Genomic DNA, 22,947 nt, shown 5'->3' with positions numbered 1-22,947 from the left:
TGATCTGGGTTTTTACAGAATTGAAACAGCACCAGGAGAACCTCCTCCTCACAGTGTGCCTCAGTCATCGCTGACAGCTCTGCCTTCACACTGAATCACACATGCCCAGGGGTCCTCGTTCGCCCAGCCAGATGGTACAAAACCACATGTTGTTATCAAACCCATTGCTCACGTTGGGAGAGTAAACTACTTGGGAGCTAAGTAGGATCAGTCAAGGCATCTTAGTTAGGGTTCCTATTGCTGTGATGGAACACCGGGACTGAAGGAAAGTGGGAGAGGAAAGAACAAATTCCGATTATCATCCAAGAAGGTCAGGACAGGAACTCAAATGGCAGGAACCTGATTCAGAGACCATGGAGGAGTGCTGCTTACTGGTTTGCTCTCCGTGGCTTGATCAGCCTGCTTCCTTATAGAACCCAGGACCGTCCCAATTAAGAAAATGCCCTACAGCTTGCCTACAGCCTGATCTTATGGAGGCATTTTCTCAATTTAGGTTCCCTCCTTTTAGATGATTTTGACTAGTCTCAAGTTGACATAAAATTAACCAGTACACATGGTTAATCCCTTGATGGGACTATCAGAAGTGTTCATCTATCTTAAAAATATATTTGTGGGGCTGGAGAGATGGCTCAGTGGTTAAGAGCATTGCCTGCTCTTCTAAAGGTCCTGAGTTCAATTCCCGGCAACCACATGGTGGCTCACAACCATCTGTAAAGAGTTCTGGTGCCCTCTTCCGGCCTGCAGGCATACACACAGACAGAATATTGTATACCTAATAAATAAATAAAATAAATATTTAAATATATATATATTTGTTTGTTTGTCTATGTCCTGCCTGCATGTATGTCTGTACACTATAGGTAAGGATGTCAGGTCTCCTGGGACTAAAGTTACAGGCTGTTGTGAGCTGTCATTTAAGTACAGGGAATCAAAGCGGACTCTTCTGGAAGGTGCAGCCAGTGCTCCTAACTGCTAAGTGATCTCTCCAGCCCCAAATTATCAGTCGTTAAAACCATTGCACATGGCTTGAACTGCACTCCCTTAAATGACTCTGATACACGCTCTATAATCCAGCTAATGGAAAAATCCTCATTTTCTCAACACATTTTCTGCCTCAAATGCCCTCGGGAAAATGCCTGCCTGTGGTAGGATTGTGATTGGCAGTCTTTCCGGGGTTCCCATTTTCTGGCCATTTCTTCTCTCAACTCCCAACTAACAAATGTGAAACCTATGATAAAATTAGAGTATTAACTTTTGTAACTATTAACAAAAAGTCAGCTGAAATGTTGGCAAGAACATAGTGGATGGAGACAGAGCACCTGAACTTTGATGATCTTAGCATGGCTACATTGTGTCCCTCCTACAGCATACATCACCCATAGGGAGCATCCCTACCAGGGAAAGATGCATCTGAATCAAATGGAGCCTGTGGCTTTTGCTCCATGTATAAGGAGAGAGAGAGGTTTGCTATGAACCATAACGAGGAAGCAAAGCCCAAAATACAGAACATCCTATAGGGCTTGTATTGTAAAAATCAAGGACATGGAACTAGTCAAAGTGGGGGCAGGAGAATAGTAATCATCTCAAGTTGTGTAGGACTGTGTTGGACTCTCAAGAGCAAACCCAGGAAGAAGCCAGCAGGAGGTGATTATTGGCTGCGCATTGGGTGAGCTTGATGCCTTCTGCTGTGTGAGATGCAGTTCACTGTTTGCAGGTGTGGAATGTTTGAGACAAAATGAATGAAAGGTTGTAGATTCCTGAGAGCCATGGCAGGGGCTGCTTCCAGTTTGGGTGTGGAGGGAACAATAATGAGTTGTAACTGTTGAAAGCAAAGCTTGCTATCCCCTGACTGCGCAATGGCAGACAGTTGCTGCTGTCCCTAACTGCCATCTGTGGAGAGGGACTAGGAACATTTGCCTCTCGTGGTCATTGAAGGAACTGTAACCACTGGTTGTTCGTGTATCTGGCATAACAGTGCGGTGCCTATTAGACATTTAGGTGAGCTGGACACTGTTCTAAGATGTACTAACAATAAGTAATGCTAATTCAGGCCTTATAACGGCACCCTGGGGATAGAGATAGTCACTACTCCAATTAACACACTCAGATCCTAAGCCACTTACTGAAGGGCAAACAGTTGCACTCTGTACTTTTGCTTACTACGCTGTCTGACCCCCAAATCAGTGCCCTGTGGGTGGAGTGTTATGATCGCTGCACCAAATACCAGACAGCCCCTGCCACTCGAAAGTATGAATCAGAGTCAGACAGACCTGAAACTGTATACCCTAACAATGACTTCATTTATGATATCTGTTTCAACCGGGAGTCTCCTGTTTCTAGAAGAACGAGCCTGGGTTTCTGGATTGGTGATGCCAGTATAGGTCTATAAAAGGCTCAATGCTTTGCTGGCTTCAAGGGGGCGCCACTGGCCACCATCTTTCAACCCACTCCCAAACTTTCTGGTTTTTTATATCAAGCCTTGGCCTCCAAAGAAAAGACAGACAATCCCAATACATCTCAGGACTACCTTGGAAATTACAAAGCCCTGGTGGGCGGGGGGGGGGAGGAAGAATCGTGACTCCCACAGGCCACTCACTAGCTCATCTGCATCAGAAAACAGGCTAACATCTGTGTTAATCATATATATATATATATATATATATATATATATATATATATATATATATATCGCAAAATGTTTATTTGGTGTCCTGTTTATTCCTTGCTTCTTCCTTGTCTTCATCTTGCGGGGTGGGGTGGAGGACGCTGGGCAATGCACATTAATTACATATACGTTGTTGACCTTTTATTTTAAACCTACATATCTGTTCTTTGTGCATCAACTTGCCCAAACCTCTTCTGTGCACTGAACCTAGACGGGAGCACATCAGGGAGAGACCGAGCAGTCGCAGCTGCCCTGGAGCTGCGGCTGCTTAGCAACAGCCCAGAGGTGCTGGGACAACTGCTCTTGCCCAGGCAGCAGTGTTCACACAATGTTTAGATATTTCGGTGCCCTTTCCCCTTATTTTACACAAATAGACATAGCCAACTGTCGCAGGAAAACATAATTAAAATACATTCGTGACCAGCTGGAAAGGGATTGCAGAGACAAGCCAAACGGACAAGATGGAATTGAGAATGTCGTACTTTGGTTTAATTCTGCAGAAAGAGAGCTCTTGGATCCCATCCTAGATGACAGAGCAATTATTCAATTTTCTCAGCCGCATTTCGAGGATGCCTTCTTCAGAGGGCTTTGTCTGTGGTACTAGGAATGGACTCAAACCTTCCCATCGACAGGGAGACAGACTCCGAGAAGTGAAATGGTTTGCCCATGTTCAGAAAGCCGGTGGGTGGGCTGTTCTGAGCTCTGGCCACCCAACCCCTGACCACTGTTGTTGGAACAATGGGGAGAAAGAAGTGGCCTTGGAAGCTCTGTGAGCAGGTGGCAACCCTCGCAGGGAGAAAACAGAGATCGGAACTTGAACTGTCCTGGTAGGGTCGCCTGTCCACCTGTTTCCTGTGTGAACTGCCACAGCATCAGAGATGCTGCTCCGCCACCTTCCAGGCCACCTCAAAGCCTCCCTGGCTCTCCTGTTTCATGCACAAGAACTATTGAAGCCAGTCTGCTGATGCAATCACAGACATCAAAACTGGAGGTGTCGATTGCTGTTCAACCACGACGCACACAGCAGGTGTGGCTAAAGGGTTTCTGCTCTCTGGCTTTAACTGTTGCCTTCACCACATCCCGTTTGGTTTCGGACTTTGAGCACCTCCTTAGGGTAAACAGGGACCTCCCGGCCCTTGTGAGAGTCTGCATGGGGGTCAAGTATGTTTCTAAGCAACGAAAGTCTCCTGCCCTCTTTTTGGTAACCCACAAAGTACACACACACACACACACACACACACACACACAGACAGGCCCACATCCTCCTCCCATCTTTTCTGGGAAGGGAGGCCATTGTCTACTGGATGAAGCTCCAAGTCTCCTGAAACACCAGAGTGCCCTGGTGGACTTCTGCACATCCTGTCTCTAACCACCCTGAAATTGCAGAGTTAGCCCAAGCCCAGTCACAGAGAAAGTTGTCACACAGCCTCCTGAGTGACTAGTCTGTAGCTGGTCTTCACTGAGAACCTATGCATTCCCCAAAGCCCTGGAAATCAGTTGTTCATGGAATGTAAGTAGTGGGTCATGAACTGGACTTCCTGTCAGAATCTTGAAATAGTCAATTTTGCTGGTTAAGTGAACACGGGCTCCTCTGTCAATGGTGAGGTTTTATTTTTAGCATGTCGAGTAGGGTGCTCTGCAGTTGGAGTTTTAGGGTGAGATGCCCTACGCAGTGGACAAACTGACAGCTAGCACAGCAGGCACTGACGGCCCGGCCATAGGTACCGGGTAACACTGGAAATTTTGTGTGGAAGAACGATCATGGTCAAGTTTATTCTTTGGCGAAGAATCTTAGTGAATGTGGGAAAGACCCAAACACCCAGGGAGAGGAGGGGAGACTCCCCAGTGACGTAGAGGCCCTCTGGCAAAATAAGACTAAAACCAGGCCATCAGACATGGTCAGGCTCCTGTCAAATCAAGATCACTCCCCTGCCCAGGTTACTGTCCCTGAGAAACTGGCACTGATGCCAGATGATGTCTATGTCCAAAACACGAATATTTTCCCTCTCTGGGTCACTGAGAAAAGGATGGGTACCAGTTAGTCCTCTCAGCCTCTTCTCCCATGCTCTGCTGTGGAGAGCTGCGCAGTCAGGTATTTCTAACCAGAAGGGGTTGAAAGGTTGGATGCAGGGAGCCAGGGGCTTGGGTTCTCGTTCATTGCCGCGTACTCTCCTACAGGATGGGGCTGCTGAGCAGCAAGAGGCAGGTCGGCGGTGAGAAGGGCAAGGGCTGGAGCCCCGTGAAGGTTCCCGCCCAGAGCAAGGCTCCCCCACCCTTGCCACCTCTGGTAAGTGATCAGTCCCTTCCAGAAGAGAGTCTACGGTACGAGGTACTTCCTGAACCAGCCCCTCTGGCATCTAGATGACTAATTTCAGTTTCTGCTTGGTCACAAACCTATTAGTTTGGGGGCAATTGGAATCATGACTGGACCATGTCCTTCCCTGACTGTTATTGTAGGCAGTACCAAAATTCTAGCAGAGACCTGAGCAGAGACTGCTGGTTCCCTTTTATAGATGAGCCCTGGCCTCTCTTCTAGCTGGGTCCAAGTGTCACACAAGACTCTGCACACAGTGAGACATTTATTGTGTGAGTGAATGAATGAATGAATGATGAAGGATAGATGGATGGATGGATGGATGGATGGATGGATGGATGGATGGATGGATGAGAATATGGGTAAATTCAAACTTAGGTCAAGTTATTTCCCTGACGTGACGTACTAATCAGTAGACGCCTAGAACCTAACTTTTTAAATCTGCATAATGCATACTAACTTGAGAAAGATGATGATTCCTTACTGTTGCACTTGCGGCTCTCCTGAGCTCCTGCCCCCGAGTTCATGGTTCTAGGATACAGTCCATCCTGGCCACCTCACAGGAGCAGGAGGCTGAGGCCGGTCTCATTGTTGCTGCTTTAGCTACATTTCTGTTACTGTAATAAACCGTGGTGACTGGGGTAACTCAAGAAGAGCTTCTTTGGGCTTCGGTTCCAAAGGGATAAGAGTCTGTGGATCCAGCATGGTGTTTGTGAGATTTAACCATACTGGGACATGGTAGATATAGCTCCTTATTTCATTGTTCTGCCATGGATCATAAGGGCTATGCCCATGATGAGACTAATAATACACTAGGCATACCCTTGTGCTGTGTTCTGGCACAGATGTGTGGAAGTCTTCCATTGGGTTAGACACCAGAGAACATTGATTGAGTTTTAGTGAAACGCAATTTTAAGATATTTTTCTTAGCCAGTAAATACCTGTCTGCAACTTCTTCAATGGTGGAGCCAGAATTTTAACGGAGGAGACAGGGTTTTTTTCCCCTTTGAAGCTGTGGCATCTCCATATATGGTCAAGGCAAGGATGGCAGATGGCCTGGGAGGACAGGGGTGCTCCAAGGAGTGTATACAGAATTTATCTAAGTATCCCCGTATGGTGGCACCTCTCCTTCCTCAGAGCGGGTCCCCACAGGTAATCTAGCCAACTGGTCATTCAGTCTACTTTTGCTGCAGACTGCCCGCTAACTCAGTGTACTTCTGCCCAAGGTTGTCTTCAACCACCTCAGCCCTCCATCTCCTAACCAGCACCCGGATCAAGGTAAGAACGAGGCACAAGAGCATCTCTCAGGACACACCATGTGTTAGAACCAGAGCAGTTGGGGCGGGCTCCATAGGACTGGAAAGGGGAAAGGAAAGCTGGGAGTGTAAAAAGCACTCTGCAAGCTGTAAAAGATCCCAAAGGAAAGAGTTACAGGAGCAGATCTGGCACTGTTGAGGCCTGGCTCACAGACACAACCTCGCAGACTCCTTCGCTGTCGGCACGAGGTCTGGTCCATGTGGAGGACAACTCCTTGCCTCCCTCTTTCTGTCTGTGTCCTGTCTCCCCTGAAAACCTTCTAGCCACGTGTCCTTCCTCCTTCATCCCAGACTCCACTCTGCTCTGACTGGACTACGGTGGTCACATAATGAATGAGCCTCCTTTTGGGCTGAGTCTCATCAGGCCTCATTCAGAACTAACCTCCATGCATCCCCATCAGCCACCACACCAGCCATCTCTTCACTCATGGAGAACATGGAGCATGCAGCACACAGACCACTGTATTCCAGGACAGGGGAAGATGTCACCGTGGTAACACACCTCTCCTGTCCTGGGAGAGATCAACTTTTTATCTTTATAAACAAAGCGCTAGAACTAATCAGTGTTGTCATCTGGTGTCCCTTACCTGGCTAAGGACGCCATCTTTCTCAACAGAAAAGTGATCCCCCACTTTCTATCAGGGGGTACCCCATCTTTAGAATAGAGACTCAGGGGAAGGAAATACTGACAGTCTTTGGTACAAGTTTGAGTCTTAACATCTCAAGTTCTAAAGTTCCGCAGTAGGTTTGAACTGAACCCAGGAGTGCCCTGACCTTTGACCCTGCGTAGGTTTTCGGTTCCCTGTCACTAATCATCTTCAGAGGTGGAAGATGATTTGCAGCACACAGTACCCCAGACCTCTGCCTCTCTTGTGGACCCCAGTGGTAGCCATCTTTTCCTTGTCGTTTTCAGAGGAGCATTTTGTGGTGGCCCTGTTTGACTATGCGGCCGTGAATGACAGGGACCTGCAGGTGCTGAAGGGAGAGAAGCTCCAGATCTTGAGGAGGTAAACGTCTAGAGTGCTGCCCCTGTCAACACAGGATTCCCCACTGTCTACATCCCTGGGGCATCCCTTGAGGGTCTTCACTATCGCCACACCCCTCCCCTGTCTCCTGGCATTTTCTTAAGCTTGAGCCATTGTCCTCCCGCCACGTCCTTCTGACCAGGTCGATTCTATTTCCAGCCTTCTGTTCTGCTGTTAAACTCTAGCAAGAAACCTCTCTGGACTCCACATAGTAACTCCATGTCGGCTTAATTCCTGTGCCCTTTCTCAGGACACCCTCCAGGGTCTGTTTGTTTTCCCCCTTCCTCTCTCCCTTCCTCCACCCTTTAAGCCTACACCATGGAGCCCCAAGGTCTGATTTGTTCCTGAAGTTCTGCAGTAGGTTTGAGCTGAACCCATGAGTGCCCTGACCTTTGACCCTGCGTAGGTTTTCAGTTCCTCTCTTGCCAACAGCCCTCCTTCCTGGGTTTGTTTTTTTAACCAGTCCCAACTCATCCCATAAGTTTTGGACACGCCCCATCTGTTAAGACAGGGGCCGATTAGAAAAGGACAGGGTCCTTGGGCCAGTGAGGCTGTCCAGACAAATCTTCCCTTCTTCCTCTGCACCGTGACCCCTTCTGTCTGTCACGTGCTCCACACAGTGGATGGGCCACTCACACAGCACCTCTTGATCACCATACTGTCTGTCCACCTCTGCCATCCTGTCTTCTATCAGAATAGGACGTGTTGTGGGGTGCCGGGAGCTGCCCAAAACATCTACGGTGAGCCTCCGTCGTATTTCTTTCTCCCCTCTTCCCACTAGCACTGGAGACTGGTGGCTGGCCAGATCGCTCATCACCGGAAGAGAAGGCTATGTGCCCAGCAACTTTGTAGCCCCGGTGGAGACCCTGGAGGTAGAAAAGTAGGTGGATAAATTGCCTGGAGTCAGAGGTGTCAGGGCTGCTCTAGCCTTTCTGAATATAGCAGGGCCAGGGAGAGCTGATAGAGGCTGTTGATGAGGGGTTGTGAATTGGAGGTTCTGGATCTTGTCTAACACTCTGAGGGGATACTCAGGGAGTCTGTCTGTCTTCTCATCTGAAAGAAGGGACACTCGCTTCCTGGCTTCTCTGGGTGAGACTATCCCCAGTGCCTGGTTCCCTCCAGAATCCACAGCAAGGTTCTATTGACCACTCATCCCCAGAGGACTTCTTCAGCGTTCTCCTCACCAGCTTCTGTACACGGGGAAGGTGCCCCTCGGCCACTGACCTACTCCCTCACATGGCACAGAGACATGGGCACGCACCACGCCATGGTGGCAACACTGCCTCCTTCCCTTCCCACACACCGTGAACCCTGGGTCTTTCTCCAGAACCATGTTGTATTAGTTATGTCTTTTGTCCTTATTTTAAAAAATACAGTTTATGGGGGGGGTATTTTAGTTCATTGTTTAAGAGAGTACAGTCCATCCTGATGGAAAAGACAAAGTAGAATTCATGGTGGCAGGAATGTACAACTGGGGACCTCTCACATCTCGGTGGGCCAGGAAGTAGCCAGAGCTCTGGCAGGAAAGCTGAGCTGACTTGTCGCCTCAAGTGACACCCCCATGACCTTCAGTTAGACCTCGTATCTCAAAGGTTCCACAACCTTCCAGATGGAACCACTCGCTGGGAACCATATAAGGAGCATTCTATATCTGACCACAAGGGCCAACGTCCCCGTGCTAAAGAGAGGGGACTTGGGAAGAGTCCAGGCCCAGAAAGCCCCTGGCAGTACCGTTATTCACTCGGATGGCAAGACAATGGCAACCTCATGACAACATCTGGTGCCAGGGGGAGGGTAGTGGATCGGGTGTGATTTTGCCAGGGGCTTTCTGGACCAATAGAGGTCACATAACCCATGTTCTCATTTCATCAGGGAAAGCATGAGCTTAGAAGTTGTTGGGAGATGGGATGGAACGGGGTTGGAGGGACTTTGGGGCATCTAACTTAACGAGATGTGAGGAGCATCTCAGGATAGACTTGGGGGCACCCCCAATTCTGAGGCACACCCACTGTTGCTGTTTTCCAGATGGTTCTTCAGGACCATCAGCCGGAAGGATGCTGAGAGGCAGCTGCTGGCTCCAATGAACAAGGCTGGCGCCTTCCTCATCAGAGAGAGTGAGAGCAATAAAGGCAAGTCTGGGGCCTCACCATCTTGCTCTGTATGATCCTGGGAAGCCCCTACTGAGGCCTCCGTCTGGAGTGGGAGGGATCCCCGATGGCTTCTGTCCGGTGTCCCTGCCTGGGGGCTGGCTTTGAGGCTGTCCACACCTGCTGTTTTCCTGGCCCCCCGAGACTGACACCCCTGGGATTTGGATGGTGGGGCAGTGGAAAGCCCTGTGCCGCCGTGGTCATAGCTAAGGGAGGCAGATGGGTGATGAGGAAGTACCACGTAGCTCCCAGTCCCTGACACACTTTGAAATCAAAGACTCAAGAAGCTCAGAGGATCTTTAAAAAACATCTCAGGCAAGGCCAGCAGGCCTGGGTCTGAATAAGCATGGGATAAAACCGGACTCGCTGAACATAGCGGATGATGAGGACTGCTGAGAACTCAAGAACAATGGCAGTGGGTTTTGGTCCTACTGCACGTACTGGCTTTGTGGGAGCCTAGGCTGTTTGGATGCTCACCTTACTAGACCTGGATGGAGGTGGGTGGTCCTTGGACTCCCCACAGGGCAGGGAACCCTGACTGCTCTTCGGGGTGATGAGAGAGGGGGAGTTGATTGGGGGAGGGGGAGGGAAATGGGAGGCGGTGGCGGGGAGGAGACAGAAATCTTTAATAAATTAATTAATTAATTAAAAAAAGAAAAAAGAAAAAACATCTCAGGCAAAGGCTGGCAGGTCTTAGGAGGTTGGCAGGTGGCCTGTGTCTCAGAGTAGATGGGGCAGTGACTGGTGGATTAGAAGCTGTCAGGTATGGTGGTGCAGGCCTTTAATTCCAGCACTTGGGAAGCAGAGGCTGGTAGATCTCTGTGAATGTGAAGCTAGTCTGGTCTACAAAACGAGTTCCAGGACAGCCAGGACTGTTACATAGAGAAACCCGGTCTAAAAAAAAAAAAATCGAAGCCAACACCCAAGACTCAGAGATTCAGATCTGTGTGTGGCTGAGTCAGATGCTGCCACCAGCCTCGGGCCACTGCTTCTGCTTCCCTCCCTCCTGTCTGCCATTTTCTAAATAATATTCTCCCACATTCTTCTCCTTGTTTATTTATTATTATTTTTAGAGAGTATTTCTATGTAGAACAGGCTGACCTTAACCTTGTATTTCTCCTCTTGCTTCTGCTGGGAGCTGGGATTACAGGCATGTACCCATCCAATTGACATTCCTCCTAATGTCTTTTTGTTTTGTTTTGGAGACAAGGCCTCACTTGTTTTTGTGGTTCTGGGACTCAAACACTAGTCAATCCCTCTATCAACTGACCTGTGCCCCAGATCCTTAATGTCCTTCTTATTATAAAAATAGGAAGCATGTACAATGTATGCAAAACTGTGAGCGATTATAAATTATACAGAGCAATGAATAAACCCCCATGTAACCACAGCCAGAAGGCAGAACATTCTAGATGTAGAAGAGCCCCTCGCTCCTCCACTGGCCTCTTCCCTGAGAGGTGATTGGCTTATCTAGAGTCCATTCTTCTGCTGGTTAACTCTTTGATTAGCTTTAGGTCCCTGTTAGCTTCCCACAGGGCCGTTCTGCTGCGGTTGTTTTTTCACTTAACACTGTGGGACTCTCCATTATCACACACACATGCTCCCCATAATTCCAAAGCAGAATCCCACAATGCATGTCAAAGCCACAGCCTTTATTTCAAGCTAAGCGAGAAGCTGTCTCAGGAGCCCCGTGCAACCCTTGGGATGCCCCTCGGCTTCTCAAGCAGCTGGTTAATGGTTTCTGTGTGAGGAGCTACTGACGTCCTGGCTGAGAGGTAGACAGACCCTTCAGTGGTAAGGAATTTGAGAGGAAAGGGTCCAGTGTGGAGGGCAGGAGAGGAGAGAGGGTGATGGAGAGTGAGGATGACTGTAACTCAGCACTTGGGAAGCAAAGGCAGATGGGTCTTTGTGAGTCTGAGGCCAGCCTGGTCTATAGAGTGAATTTCAGGACAGCCAAGGGCAACACAGAGAAACCCTGCTTCAGAAAAAAACAAAAAGCAAATTCGTACTTCTCCATATGCCCCAGGCAGCCCAGCCACTCCCCAAAGACAGGAAGTCCCATCCACATGGAGCTGGCAGTATTGGGGTGCCTTTTAAGATTACCCAGTTTCTATAAGGTAGGCAGGACCTTGGATGGCTTCAAGTTTCAGAAGCTACATCTAGTGAAGGAAAGAAAGAAATGCTTTGGCATTTATACAGGTGCAGCATCCCAGCGGGAAAAGCTCTTGACCTCACTGCGCTGGTGTGAGATCGCTGAACTCAATAGTGCCCGCTCTGGGCCCTTAGAGACAGAGGCATGGTTGTGAGAGCAGGTTGGAGTGGGGAAGTCTGCAGTATCCGATCTAAGGCTAAGGTCCGGGGCAAGGGCTGCGGCAGCTTTAAGGTGTGTTGGACGGGAGTGGGGCCTCTTGGCATTCTTTTGCAAGTATGTTGTGAGGAACACATAGGCCAAGAAAAGACACAAGCAGGGAAGAGGCTTGAGACAGGAAAGCACCCAACGCTATCAGCCTGGACCCGTATCAAGGGCCTCATGCAGCGAAGTGTCCTGGCCTGACCCCTTGTGGCGAAGGGTGGGACTGCGTCTCAAAGGTGCACCCACAGGGAAAGTGGGGGCACCCGGAACCCCAAGCCGGCTGTTAACTTTCTAAGTAACCTCCTTTCAGTGTCTCTATATCTCACAAATAAAGAGTTTGAAAATGTGAGAATCTGTGGCCGTAACCTCTGCGAAATAGCTCATCATGTTTCTGGGAAGAGCATGGAACTAAAGAGCCCGACTGGCCGTTTCTCTGGGGAAGTCATCAGCCTACAAGTCAAAGATACTAAAGCTCCGAGTCTCCTGGCAACCCTCCATATCTCAGACACTCCAATAGAGGACCCATGTATAGCTGAGAAACGGTCCTGTCTGCCCCAGAGTTCCTGATTCCCGGTAGTTTGGGGACTCGAGGGAAAATCTGGGTCAGACAGTCACCAAATAGGAAGTATTTCTGGAAGAGTGGAGCCAGACCAAAGGGAAAGGGGGATTGCCCTGAAATGGCTGAGAACAGAATTGGGGGTACCTTATTCAGCTCACAGGAGCCCCACTTTTAGTCCTGGGTTTTACATTCCTGCCTCACTTCTCACGTGTCTATTAACCCTCTAGGTGCCTTTTCCCTGTCTGTGAAGGATGTCACCACCCAGGGGGAGGTGGTCAAGCACTATAAGATCCGCTCCCTGGACGACGGTGGCTATTACATCTCTCCTCGGGTCACCTTCCCCACCCTTCAGGCCCTGGTTCAGCACTATTCCAGTAAGAGGTGTCGGGGCAGGAGGGTCCCAGAGGAACTCTCGGTTTCTCTATTGTATGATCCCACACTGTGTGAGTCAACTGGGGGCGGGGGTGTTCGCCGAGCCAGACTTCAGGAACTGCCAAGTTTCAGCTTAACGATTCAAAGTCAGCAGCCTAATGCTCGGCATGGGGCTACTTGGGAAGTAACAAGGGCCTGCAGTCTCAGAGAGGGCAGGTTCCAGACACCATGTCCTGCCTGCCACCGTGGGAGTAAAGAGACAAAGGACAGAGCTGGGGGACAGTGTGGCTCCTAAGGGAAGTCTCCTCTGATGGCCTCTAGCTTCTCTTTTCTTCCCTGATACAGAGAAAGGGGATGGTTTGTGCCAGAAGTTGACCCTGCCCTGTGTGAGCCCAGCCCCGAAGAACCCCTGGGCACAGGATGAATGGGAAATCCCCAGGCAGTCTCTCAAGCTGGTCCGGAAACTTGGGTCTGGGCAGTTTGGAGAAGTCTGGATGGGTGAGTGGTGGCATCCCAGGTTTCCTCTCTCTACTCTGTGTTCTGAGCCTGAAGTAGCCATGGGGACAGATGGCTCCATATGAGCAGTGCACCCCCTTCCCTGAGGTGCCTGTGAGGGGCAGACCTTTACAGATGAGCTAATAAGGCCCCGATGCCAAGGGATTCACATTGTTGCTCTATCTTCTTTGCAACAGAAGAGAATCAAATCCAGGACTTCCCGAATTTAAGCCAGTTCCTCTTTTATTCCCAAATGGCTTCTAGCTTTGTGGCTGGCTTACGTGTACTCAACCATCCTGCCAGGTCCTCTTAGCTCCAACTGTCCAGGCAGAAGCCGTCCATCAGGCACTGGGAGCCAAGAGCCAGGAGACAGGAGCTCGGGGCTCTATATAAACAGAAGCCATGCTTGCCCCAGCGCTCACGCTGTTCCATCATAGCTGCTGCCTGCTGCTAACTTACAGCGCTATCCATACGGAACATACGGCCCTTTGTCTTATTCTGCTCTGGTCCATGTTTCCGGGGCACAAGTTCAAAGCCCCATTCTGATGCCTCCCAGAATCTCACACCCAGAACTGAGACACCTGTGGTTGGAGCTGCAGATGTGGGCTCTTCACAAGGCTCACGACCCTGGAAAGCGCAAGTCCTGGCTATTAACTTACACTCTTTAGTGGGTGTCATCCCTTTCCCTCAGACTGTGTAAATCCCACCACAGCCTGAGGCTCCATCATGGGGCTTGCAGCGACAAGATGGCATCTTACACAAGACATGCACTCCCATCATCCCCCTCAGGGACTGCGTGTTCCCACTTGGACCTTGGGCCCACCAAGAGTAGGGCTTGAATCTGTGGTGAAGGGTTTTCTTCAACGTCTGAGTGGCTCCTTCATTCTCCTGCCCCGTCAGGTTATTACAAAAACAATGTGAAGGTGGCCGTCAAAACTCTGAAGGAGGGGACCATGTCTCCAGAAGCGTTCCTGGGCGAGGCCAATGTGATGAAAAGCCTGCAGCACGAGAGGCTGGTCCGTCTCTACGCCGTGGTCACCAGAGAGCCCATCTACATCGTCACTGAGTACATGGCCAGAGGTGGGACCCCTCCCCCTCTCTACGGGACAGGTCTTAGAAGGCAAAAAAAACAAGAGAGTAGAGCATGGTGGCAGGTTTGTCTGGCCTGCAGGTTCCTATGGGGATCTGTAAGCTTGATCTTATGAGAAGGGAGGCCGAGAAACATGGTAGAATCATTTTCCCAGAGCCATGTTCTCAGCTCAGGGGAAGCTCAGCCTTCTAGAGCACGGGTTTTGTTTCTGGAGTGTGTTTTCCACTCCCAGAGCATGCCCTATGTTTCCAGACCTCGGTTTGTTTGTTTGTTTGTTTCTGGGGCATACACATCATGCCTTGATCCCTGCTATGATGCACAGAGCTTTGCACAGTAGGAAGAGCCATAGGCTGGGCATCCAAAGGTGGATCGAATAACCCAGTTCCACTTCCTGGTTATGGGAACTCTGGCAAACTATGAACATTTCACAGTATGAGTGACAAGGGAAATGGTACTTGGCAGCCTCTGTATGGGGCCTGGCAGCTTCTGCAGTGTCTCCCCAGCGGACAGCTGGCCAGGATGAGACCTGAGTCTACCTTCCACCTAAGGGATCTCACCACTCCTGTGGCCCTGATATCACCTTACTTCCTGCAGGTCCTTAATGTGACTATGCTAACTATAATCATTGCCACCAAGGGAGTCAGCATCACAGGCTGTGCTGGGTGCTTGCCTCCTGGCTGAATTTTCAAGAGCACCTACCTGGCAGTGGACTTGGTGGAGGACCTGCAATTTTTTAAGCCTGCCCCAGCTCTCCCTTCTGGTGTCTTCTTGTTAACACTTCCCTCCGGGGACACCTCCCTCAAGGAGGGAAGTGGACCAAGAAAAACACACGGAACATCATGCTGGAAAAGAACACTAACCTTAGGCCCAGCTCTGCTGCCCCAAGAGACCCCAGGCACGTCCCTAAACTTGACTGAGAACTTACTTTTGGAAGTCTAGGGGTGAGTGTTTCTGTGAAGTATGAGGCTCCTCAGCCATAGGCAGACCCTCCACGGACCAGGAGAGTGGAGCCAGGGTCACCACTATGCAGTTACTGTCTCTCTTTTCCTAGGATGCTTGCTGGATTTTCTGAAGACGGATGAAGGCAGCAGATTGTCCCTTCCCAGGCTTATTGACATGTCAGCCCAGGTTGGTGTGCTATGAAGCCGAAGAGGCCCGGAAGGATGACCCCCCTCCCCCAGGCTTTGAATCCCCTGGTGAGAGGCTGTGTTAGTTAGATGTGGGCTGGGCTGTGAAGGACAGAAAGCCTGAAGTACTAAATGCATAAGTACCTACAGGTGGACAGGTGAGAGGCTCTGCCCCCCTGGTGTCTTCCGCTGGGCACAGAATCTTAGCATGGAATGGCATCTTACTATGCCCAGTGGTTGCTGGCTTTACTACCTGCCTCTTGGCCAGCAAGAAGGGGATGAGGATAAAATCCCATCTTCTTCACTCTAGGGACATTCCCATTACATTTGTTTTTGCATGTCCTCCCCCTCTCCACTTGCCTCCATGACCCACTTGGCTGCAAGGGAGTCTGGGAAATGTAGTTCTAATTCTGGGCAGCCATGATGGGATAAGATAGTTCTCTTAGTAAGGTAGAGAGGGCAATGGGTGTTGGAAAGTGAGGGAAGAGGCAAGAATTCTGTTTAGTAGTAGGCAGGTATACTTTGCTCTGACTTTGTTCTTCAACATACCTGTCTTGTTCCAGGACCGGTAAGTCTTGGTGCAGCCCTGGAACTGGCCTAGCCTGATGGGCAGGCATGAGCCACTCAGAGTACAAGGGATATAATTTTCTAGACACGCACGCACACACACACACACACACACACACACACACACACGTCTATCACCATCAGAGACTTCCAGACCTCAGCTGTCCTGGACTGGCCTTTGGTTCTCTCTGGGTCCATGTATAGACGTCTCCAACTTTGGTGAGGCAAGAGCAGAATCAAGGTGGGGCGGCATCGGTATCTTTCTCTCCTGGGGATGGATTCTAGCTGAGGGGGGGTCTAACTGGCAGGAAGACACATCTGGTAGCTCTGAGTGCAGCTGTCAAAACTGGAACTCTCAGCAAGAAAGCTGTGGTCTGTGGTCAGTGTGCGAGACGCACTGCCAACACCTTACAGAGCTGAGAAGGGGAACCTTCCTGCCCACACTTTAACCCACTTGCCCGCTTGCCCACTTTAACTTCCTCCGCTGTCCCATATTATCTGCAGCTGGTATCAAACTCAGGAACTGAGGTCACACTGTCTTTTTTCCGCTGGGGTAGCAGAGACCTGCCGAGGCCGCTGGTAGGGTGGGCGCAGAAAGTTCACCCCGGCCGCTGGCTTTGAGGAAGGCGCTTGATGCTCAGGATCCCATCATCCCATTTCCTTATCTTTCCTTGCCCACTCTCTTTTCACTCCACCACACAAAGACCCTCCCCCCAAGGAAAAACTGGGTCCTCTCCATGTGGCCTCTGCAGTCACAAGGACAGTGCCTGCCCAGTGTCCTATCATACCCATCTATTCTGTGTGGATTGTCTTGGACGCTTCCTGTCCACAGATTCCCAGCCAGTGCCCAGGACCCGCCGTCCTTGTCAGAGGTCATGTCCACCAAGGCTTTCCTGGACAAGGGATGTTATGGGCTCTGCTCTTGGACCGTTCATTGCTCATCAATGGATGAAGAAGCCTTTTTGTGTCCTCAGTTATAAAACAGCAATGAAGAGAGCTGCTAGAGAGCGCAGGCTCTCGCCCCTGTAGCATCTTTTCCACAGAGCCGTCTGGCCCACTGTCTTCTATGTTCACGTAGTTTCTTTTTTCTAACGCTGACCAACACGTGTTACGTAAGAATGTGAGCACCACCGGAGCTGCCCCGGTAGAAACTGTGTAGGCTCAGGCTCTCCACGCCTCACAGCCTCGCCCTAGCAAACACATACTGACTGAGTGGTTTCCCAAGGGAGTGAAGGAGTAAAGGAGAGGACTCATGCATGAAGCTGGGCACGCGGAAACAGGAGCTGTGGAACCAGGGACTGGGGTGTGACTCAGTAGGAGAGAAGCTACGAGTGTATGTACCTGAGTTCCTGGGCAAGTAGGTTCCCATCAGAGGCTGACAGCCTGCAGGGACAAATGAAAGCTGAGGTCGCTTCATCCATTCATCAGTGAGTGGCTAAAGCCTGAATGACTTGGTGCAGGTGATTGGGACAGACAACAGACACGGCTCCTCTTCCATGAGAACCTCTGTTCCCCTGGATTACACCCTTCCCCCACAAGGGTTCACTCGGGGCAGGGACAGGTCCAGGGCCTCAGCTGTAGTCAGCTTACTGGACACTGGCCCTAACTCTACGTCCTGAGATGATCTCTGATGTTGCAGGTCAGACTGTGTTGGAGGAGGCCGCTTGTTCTTCCCGGCTGTCCAGCTGTCTTAGACCCAAAATAATCACACAGAAACTGTATTCATTAAATCACTGCTTGGCCCATTAGCTCTAGCTTCTTATTGGCTAACTCTTACATTAATTTAACCCACTTCTATTAATCTGTGTACCGCCACATGGCAGTGGCATCTGGCAAAGTTTCGGCAAGTCTGACTCTAGGGTGGCTCCACGGCAGCTCTCTGACTCCGCCCTTTTTTCCCAGCATTCAGACTAGCTTTTCCCGCCTACCTAAGTTCTGCCTTGCTATAGATCCAAAGCAGTTTCTTTATTTATTAATGGTAATCACAGCATATAAAGGGGACTCGCACATCAAGACTGTGACCCACATACACACCAAGGAAGTGACACAGCCTGTCGGACATTAGTGATCCCAAGGCATGATTGGCTCCTCTGAGAGAAATGTCCTCTGAGAGAGCAGTCCTGTCCTTCCCTGCTAACCCTGTACACCCTGTTTATTCCTTTTATTCCTTCTTCTCCATCTCCCATAACCACAGACTTCCTTTGCTATTCCTGGCCTGTGGAACCTTGGAGACAGGTGCCTGGGATGGGAGGACAGGGGTGGGGATGGCAGTCCAGCAGTTTGACGAGAGCTTCTCTGCTGCCCTGGGCTCTGGGCTGGTCTCATGGGGAGAGGTGGGTGCTTCCCCTCATTACCTGGCAGGGGATGTGAGGCTGGCCCCACATCCGGGCTGGAGGGCTCCGTTCTTGCTGCCCTTCACCATGTGACCTGTTCCCTCAGATCGCAGAAGGGATGGCTTACATAGAGCGCATGAACTCCATCCACCGTGACCTGCGGGCAGCCAACATCCTGGTATCTGAGACCTTGTGTTGCAAAATCGCTGACTTCGGCTTGGCCAGGATCATTGACAGTGAATACACTGCCCAAGAAGGTGAGCAGACTCCCCGCCCCCTCAACCTTTAAACTTCTCTATTCCCTGGGGCCCCCTCGAATGCCTCCTTGGTCTGGGAGATGAGTCGGGAGACCCATGGGCCTTGTGTTTGCCATGATGCTGGCCTTTTCCCAGCTCGTTCATCACCTCCTTACCCTGGATAGAAGAGGGTGTGGGGCAGAGAAGCACCTCAGGTGTAGGAGCACCTTGGGACTCCTCATACAGAATGGCCTTAGAATGCTGAATATCTCCTGGAGACTGCAGCGCACATGGATCTAGCAAAGTGTCTGAGGAATCCTGCAATGGCGCCTAATTCCCGCGTGTTTCACCTGCTGATCCCCAGACTGAGTTGAGAGAATATTTTTTTTCCCACCCAGTTCCTATCACCCTCCTGTGGAAGGAGGATGTCATGGAGCACAACTTGGAAAACAGGGCTCAAACGAAACCTAAGCATCCGACTCTGGTGCCCGAGTAAGGGGCGCTACAGAGCACTCTGCCCTGTTAATATGAATGAGGAAAATTGACTTTGCCAGGAGACTCCGGTGCGCTGAGCAAGCAAGCAGTATCAGCTGAATGTGCGCTAAGCAGTGGATTCAGGAGGATAGCCAAGGCTTGGGGATCCGTTCCTCTCCTCAGGGAACTTCAGGCTGGCCCCTGGGACTGAAAACAGTGTTAAGCCTGAGGTACTGGCTGTGGGCTTTGCAGTCCTCCCACACAGTGGCCCTCAGAGGTGCGTCTGTGTGCCAGGGTTTCCTTTTGCAGGAAAGGACCGGCTGAGACATAGAGCAGTTAAAATGGCTCTCCCTTGCCATGGTCCCTGCCACTAAACTAGGCCATATGAGATAGGAAAGGATCCTTCCATCCCAGATGGAAATGCACAGGGCTGGAGACATAGTTTGGTTTGCAGAGAGCTTCCCCAGCATGCATAAAGCCTTCGGTTCCATATCTAACACAAACAGGGCATGGTGAGGCATAGCTGTAATCCCAGCTCTCAGAAGGCGGTGGCAGCAGGATCAGGAGTTTAAGAGTATCCTTGGCTACATCAGGTTTGAGGCCAGTCTGGGATACACAAGACCCTATCTCCAAAACCCAAAATGAAACCAAACAGGACACCAGATAGAAGCATGTGTTAGTGACCCTGAGGGTTGACACGTTTTAAGAACATCTAAGGTTGTGGCAAACAACTGTATCTTCCCATATCTGTGTGTATCCAATGTCCACACCCTGAAAGACCCCCAGTGGGGACAGATAGGAAGGGGCTGGATGTATTTGATTTTTCTTTGGGTCGCCAGCCCACAAACAATGACACAGAGGCTTATGAACTTGTGAAAGCTCGGCCTTAGCTTCGTCTTGTCCTGTTAGCTCTTATAACTTAAATTAACCTGCTTTTTTTAATATACACTTTACCATGTGGCTTCTTACCTTTCTTTCACTCTGTATGTTCAACTTCCTCCATGTCTCATTAGTATCTCCTCTGGACCTCAATTATCTCCTCCTACTTCCTCTTTCTGCTTGGGAGTCCCACCTACAGCTGCTGCCTAACCATTGGTTGGTTGTTCAGTTCTTTATTACACCAAACAATACATTTTCACACCGGGTACAGATATCCCGCAATGATGGGTTGCCTTAGGATGAGGGTAGAGAGCTGACAGTCCCTGGAGCTAATGCACTTTCCTGGCAGGGGCCAAGTTCCCCATCAAGTGGACTGCCCCAGAGGCCATCCACTTTGGGGTGTTCACCATCAAGGCTGATGTATGGTCCTTCGGAGTCCTGCTGATGGAGATCATCACGTATGGGCGTGTTCCCTACCCAGGTAGGTTCTGTCCCTGGAACTTCTCGCTATCCTCCTGGAGCATCCTGGTGGTGGCTCCCCAGGCTCAGTGCCTATAGGTACCACACACTGGTCAGGGCAGGTCCTGTCACAGGGCCACAGGACTTCATCCTCTCCTCCCACAGAGGTTGCATGAATCTCCAGGAGAAAGCGTAGTGAGTGTTAGGGGACAGCTTGTAGGTAGAGGACAAGATTGTCAGCTTCACCTTGTCCCTGAGGGTGGGATCTCCAGAGTCATATCCTGACATGAGGAACTGGGTTCCTGCCTATGAGGGTCCAGGTTTTATGAGGGTGGGTGTTTTCCACAGTGTTCATCTTCGGCGAATACTTACATAGGTCACATCCAGAAGAAGCTGCCTATGATCACCGGAAACCGTACAGTTCCTTCTCAACTCTTCTCCAAACAGTGGAAAGCAAAAGACATCCTTAAATATGTCACCAGGGCTGAGGAGATGGCTCAGGGGTGTCACACACACACACACACACACACACACACACAGAGGGGAGGGAGGAAGGGAGGGAGGGAGAGAGGAGAGAGAGAGAGAGAGAGAGAGAGAGAGAGAGAGAGAGAGAGAGAGAGAGAGAGAGAATTAGGAAAAGATTAGGAGCCAGATGTAATGGCTCAAGCTTGTGATGCCAGCACTTGGGAGACAGAGACAAAGCTCTTGAGTTCAAGGCTAGCCTGGGTTACTCAAGAAATCCCTGTCTTTAAAAACAAAAACTAAAACAAACCAAAGTGGTACAACCCCCACACCTATGTGACCTTCCAGGGTTAGAGTGGCCATAGCGTGTCAGAGTCCGCTCTCTCCCATCTAGTCCTGGTCTACTGCCCCCAGAGCCAGCGACTGCACCCCTGGAGTATCTGCCCTGAAGCACCCTGTCTGCCCTCCTGCAGGGATGAGTAACCCCGAGGTCATCCGCAGCCTGGAGCAAGGCTATCGCATGCCATGCCCGGAGACGTGTCCACCAGAGTTGTACCGTGACATCATCACCGAGTGCTGGCGAGGCCGGCCTGAGGAGCGACCCACCTTTGAGTTTCTGCAGTCGGTGCTGGAGGACTTCTACACAGCCACGGAGGGCCAGTATGAGCTGCAGCCCTAGGCACCCACAGGCTCTGCAGGGCTCCCTGCCTGAGCCTCCTGCTAGACACTTACTTCGGGTTAATTGTTCACACCTGGCTCCTCTGCTAGACCAGACAGGCTGTAAAGTCAGGATGGAATGGCTTACCTACTTTTCAAGTGAGGGAACCAGGAGACTTCATGGTCGGACGTGGACTCTGAAGGCAGATCCCTGGTCCACCCTTCACTGGCCGTGTGCCTTTGGACGTGTTACCTGGCCACTCTGTGTCTCCTATTCCTTACATGTAAAACAAGAAAAGATTGTATTAGAACTTCCCTACAATTGTGTTCAGTCCCGGGAGGGGGCTGAGAGCTCATTCTGAACTGTAAGTGGTGGACAATGTGTAAGGCTGTCGTAAGCCAGAGGGTGGCTGATGGCAGACACCAGAGTTCCTGCTTCTCTGGGCTTCAGAGCCTCAATAGCACGTGCCTCCCTGTCTGCTGCTCTGGAACCACGGGCCAGTCCTCCAGGTAGCCCCGGCCTGGCTGTGCCCCGCACTTTGGGACTTGTCTATAATAAACTCATGAGAGTTTTACATCTTTCCAGTTCTTTACTGGTGACACAATCAGACATGACACACGAAGTGTGTGTAGGAGTTGGGGAGCCCCCTGAGCGCCATCTTCCAGCCAATTTCCGGCAAAAAAAAAAAAAAAAAAAAAAAAAAAAAAAAAAAACTGGACACAACCGACAATGTCTGTTCTGGCCAGCAGGTGGCGGTCTCACCCCACAAACCCTTGGTTTGGAATTCCTGGGCTCCATAGAAGCTCCTTGGGCTCTGAGTTCCCCCAAAACAGGGACAGAAAACCACGAGACGGGGTGGGGAATCCCCCTAAGCGTTGCGACTCTCTCACTGTTTTTCTGTCTCCCATGTATTCTGGGTTTTTTTTTTTGTTATATAGGGTTTTTTTTTTTTTGCGGGGGAGGGGGAGAGGGCAGCAATTTAAGTCTGTAGAAAGAGTCCATTCTCCATTAACCATAACCATAAACCTGTAAGTTATTAACATCTCGCAATAGTGAGCACACTTAATCCTCCTGAGGGCCTGATACTGACACACTTTACATCGGGGTTCACACGCTACACTCTGTGTTCCACAGAACCACAAGGACATGAATCCATCAAGCCCAGATTAAAAAGAGAAGTCTTCCTGACCTAGGCGTCTCCCAGTAGCTCCTCTGCCTTAAGCCTCCATGCATGCGAGGTTACAGGCACCCACAATGATGTTCGGCATTTTACATGGTCACCGGGGATTCAAACTCAAGTCCTTATGTGTGCAGAGCCAGCGTTCACATTAAGCCTGCTTCCGTGGCCTGCGGCTTCATAGTTAAATATCTCCAGCTGGCACTAATGACCGCCCAGGATCCAGATGTGGGCCGCTA

The 22,947-nt window shown here is 50.4% G+C and overlaps 1 protein-coding gene across 6 annotated transcripts in view; it reads left to right on the top strand.

Moving 5' to 3' along the window:
• The window catches only part of Blk (BLK proto-oncogene, Src family tyrosine kinase), a 48,340-nt gene extending 26,235 nt beyond the window's left edge, over positions 1-22,105 (top strand). For 4 of the 6 annotated variants that reach the window (XM_075949186.1, XM_075949187.1, XM_075949190.1 and 1 more), the window contains 12 exons: positions 4,844-4,952; positions 6,206-6,257; positions 7,209-7,302; positions 8,102-8,200; positions 9,346-9,449; positions 12,607-12,753; positions 13,097-13,249; positions 14,147-14,326; positions 15,388-15,464; positions 18,470-18,620; positions 20,302-20,433; positions 21,347-22,105. In XM_075949186.1, coding sequence (XP_075805301.1) covers positions 4,845-4,952; positions 6,206-6,257; positions 7,209-7,302; positions 8,102-8,200; positions 9,346-9,449; positions 12,607-12,753; positions 13,097-13,249; positions 14,147-14,326; positions 15,388-15,464; positions 18,470-18,620; positions 20,302-20,433; positions 21,347-21,552 — 1,503 coding nt within the window. In that variant the 5' untranslated portion in view covers position 4,844 and the 3' untranslated portion in view covers positions 21,553-22,105. Of the gene's footprint in view, positions 1-2,713; positions 3,693-4,843; positions 4,953-6,204; positions 6,258-6,586; positions 7,303-8,101; positions 8,201-9,345; positions 9,450-12,606; positions 12,754-13,096; positions 13,250-14,146; positions 14,327-15,387; positions 15,465-18,469; positions 18,621-20,301; positions 20,434-21,346 lie in introns of those variants that run through there. The other 2 variants (XM_075949188.1, XM_075949191.1) reach the window with 2 other exon arrangements.
• Positions 22,106-22,947: the final 842 nt, after the last annotated feature.

Source organism: Microtus pennsylvanicus, chromosome 15 (assembly GCF_037038515.1).
Source record: "Microtus pennsylvanicus isolate mMicPen1 chromosome 15, mMicPen1.hap1, whole genome shotgun sequence".
Taxonomy (NCBI): Eukaryota; Metazoa; Chordata; class Mammalia; order Rodentia; family Cricetidae; genus Microtus; species Microtus pennsylvanicus.
The sequence above is the reverse complement of the archived record's forward strand: the minus strand, read 5'-3'. Positions and strand labels throughout refer to the sequence as shown.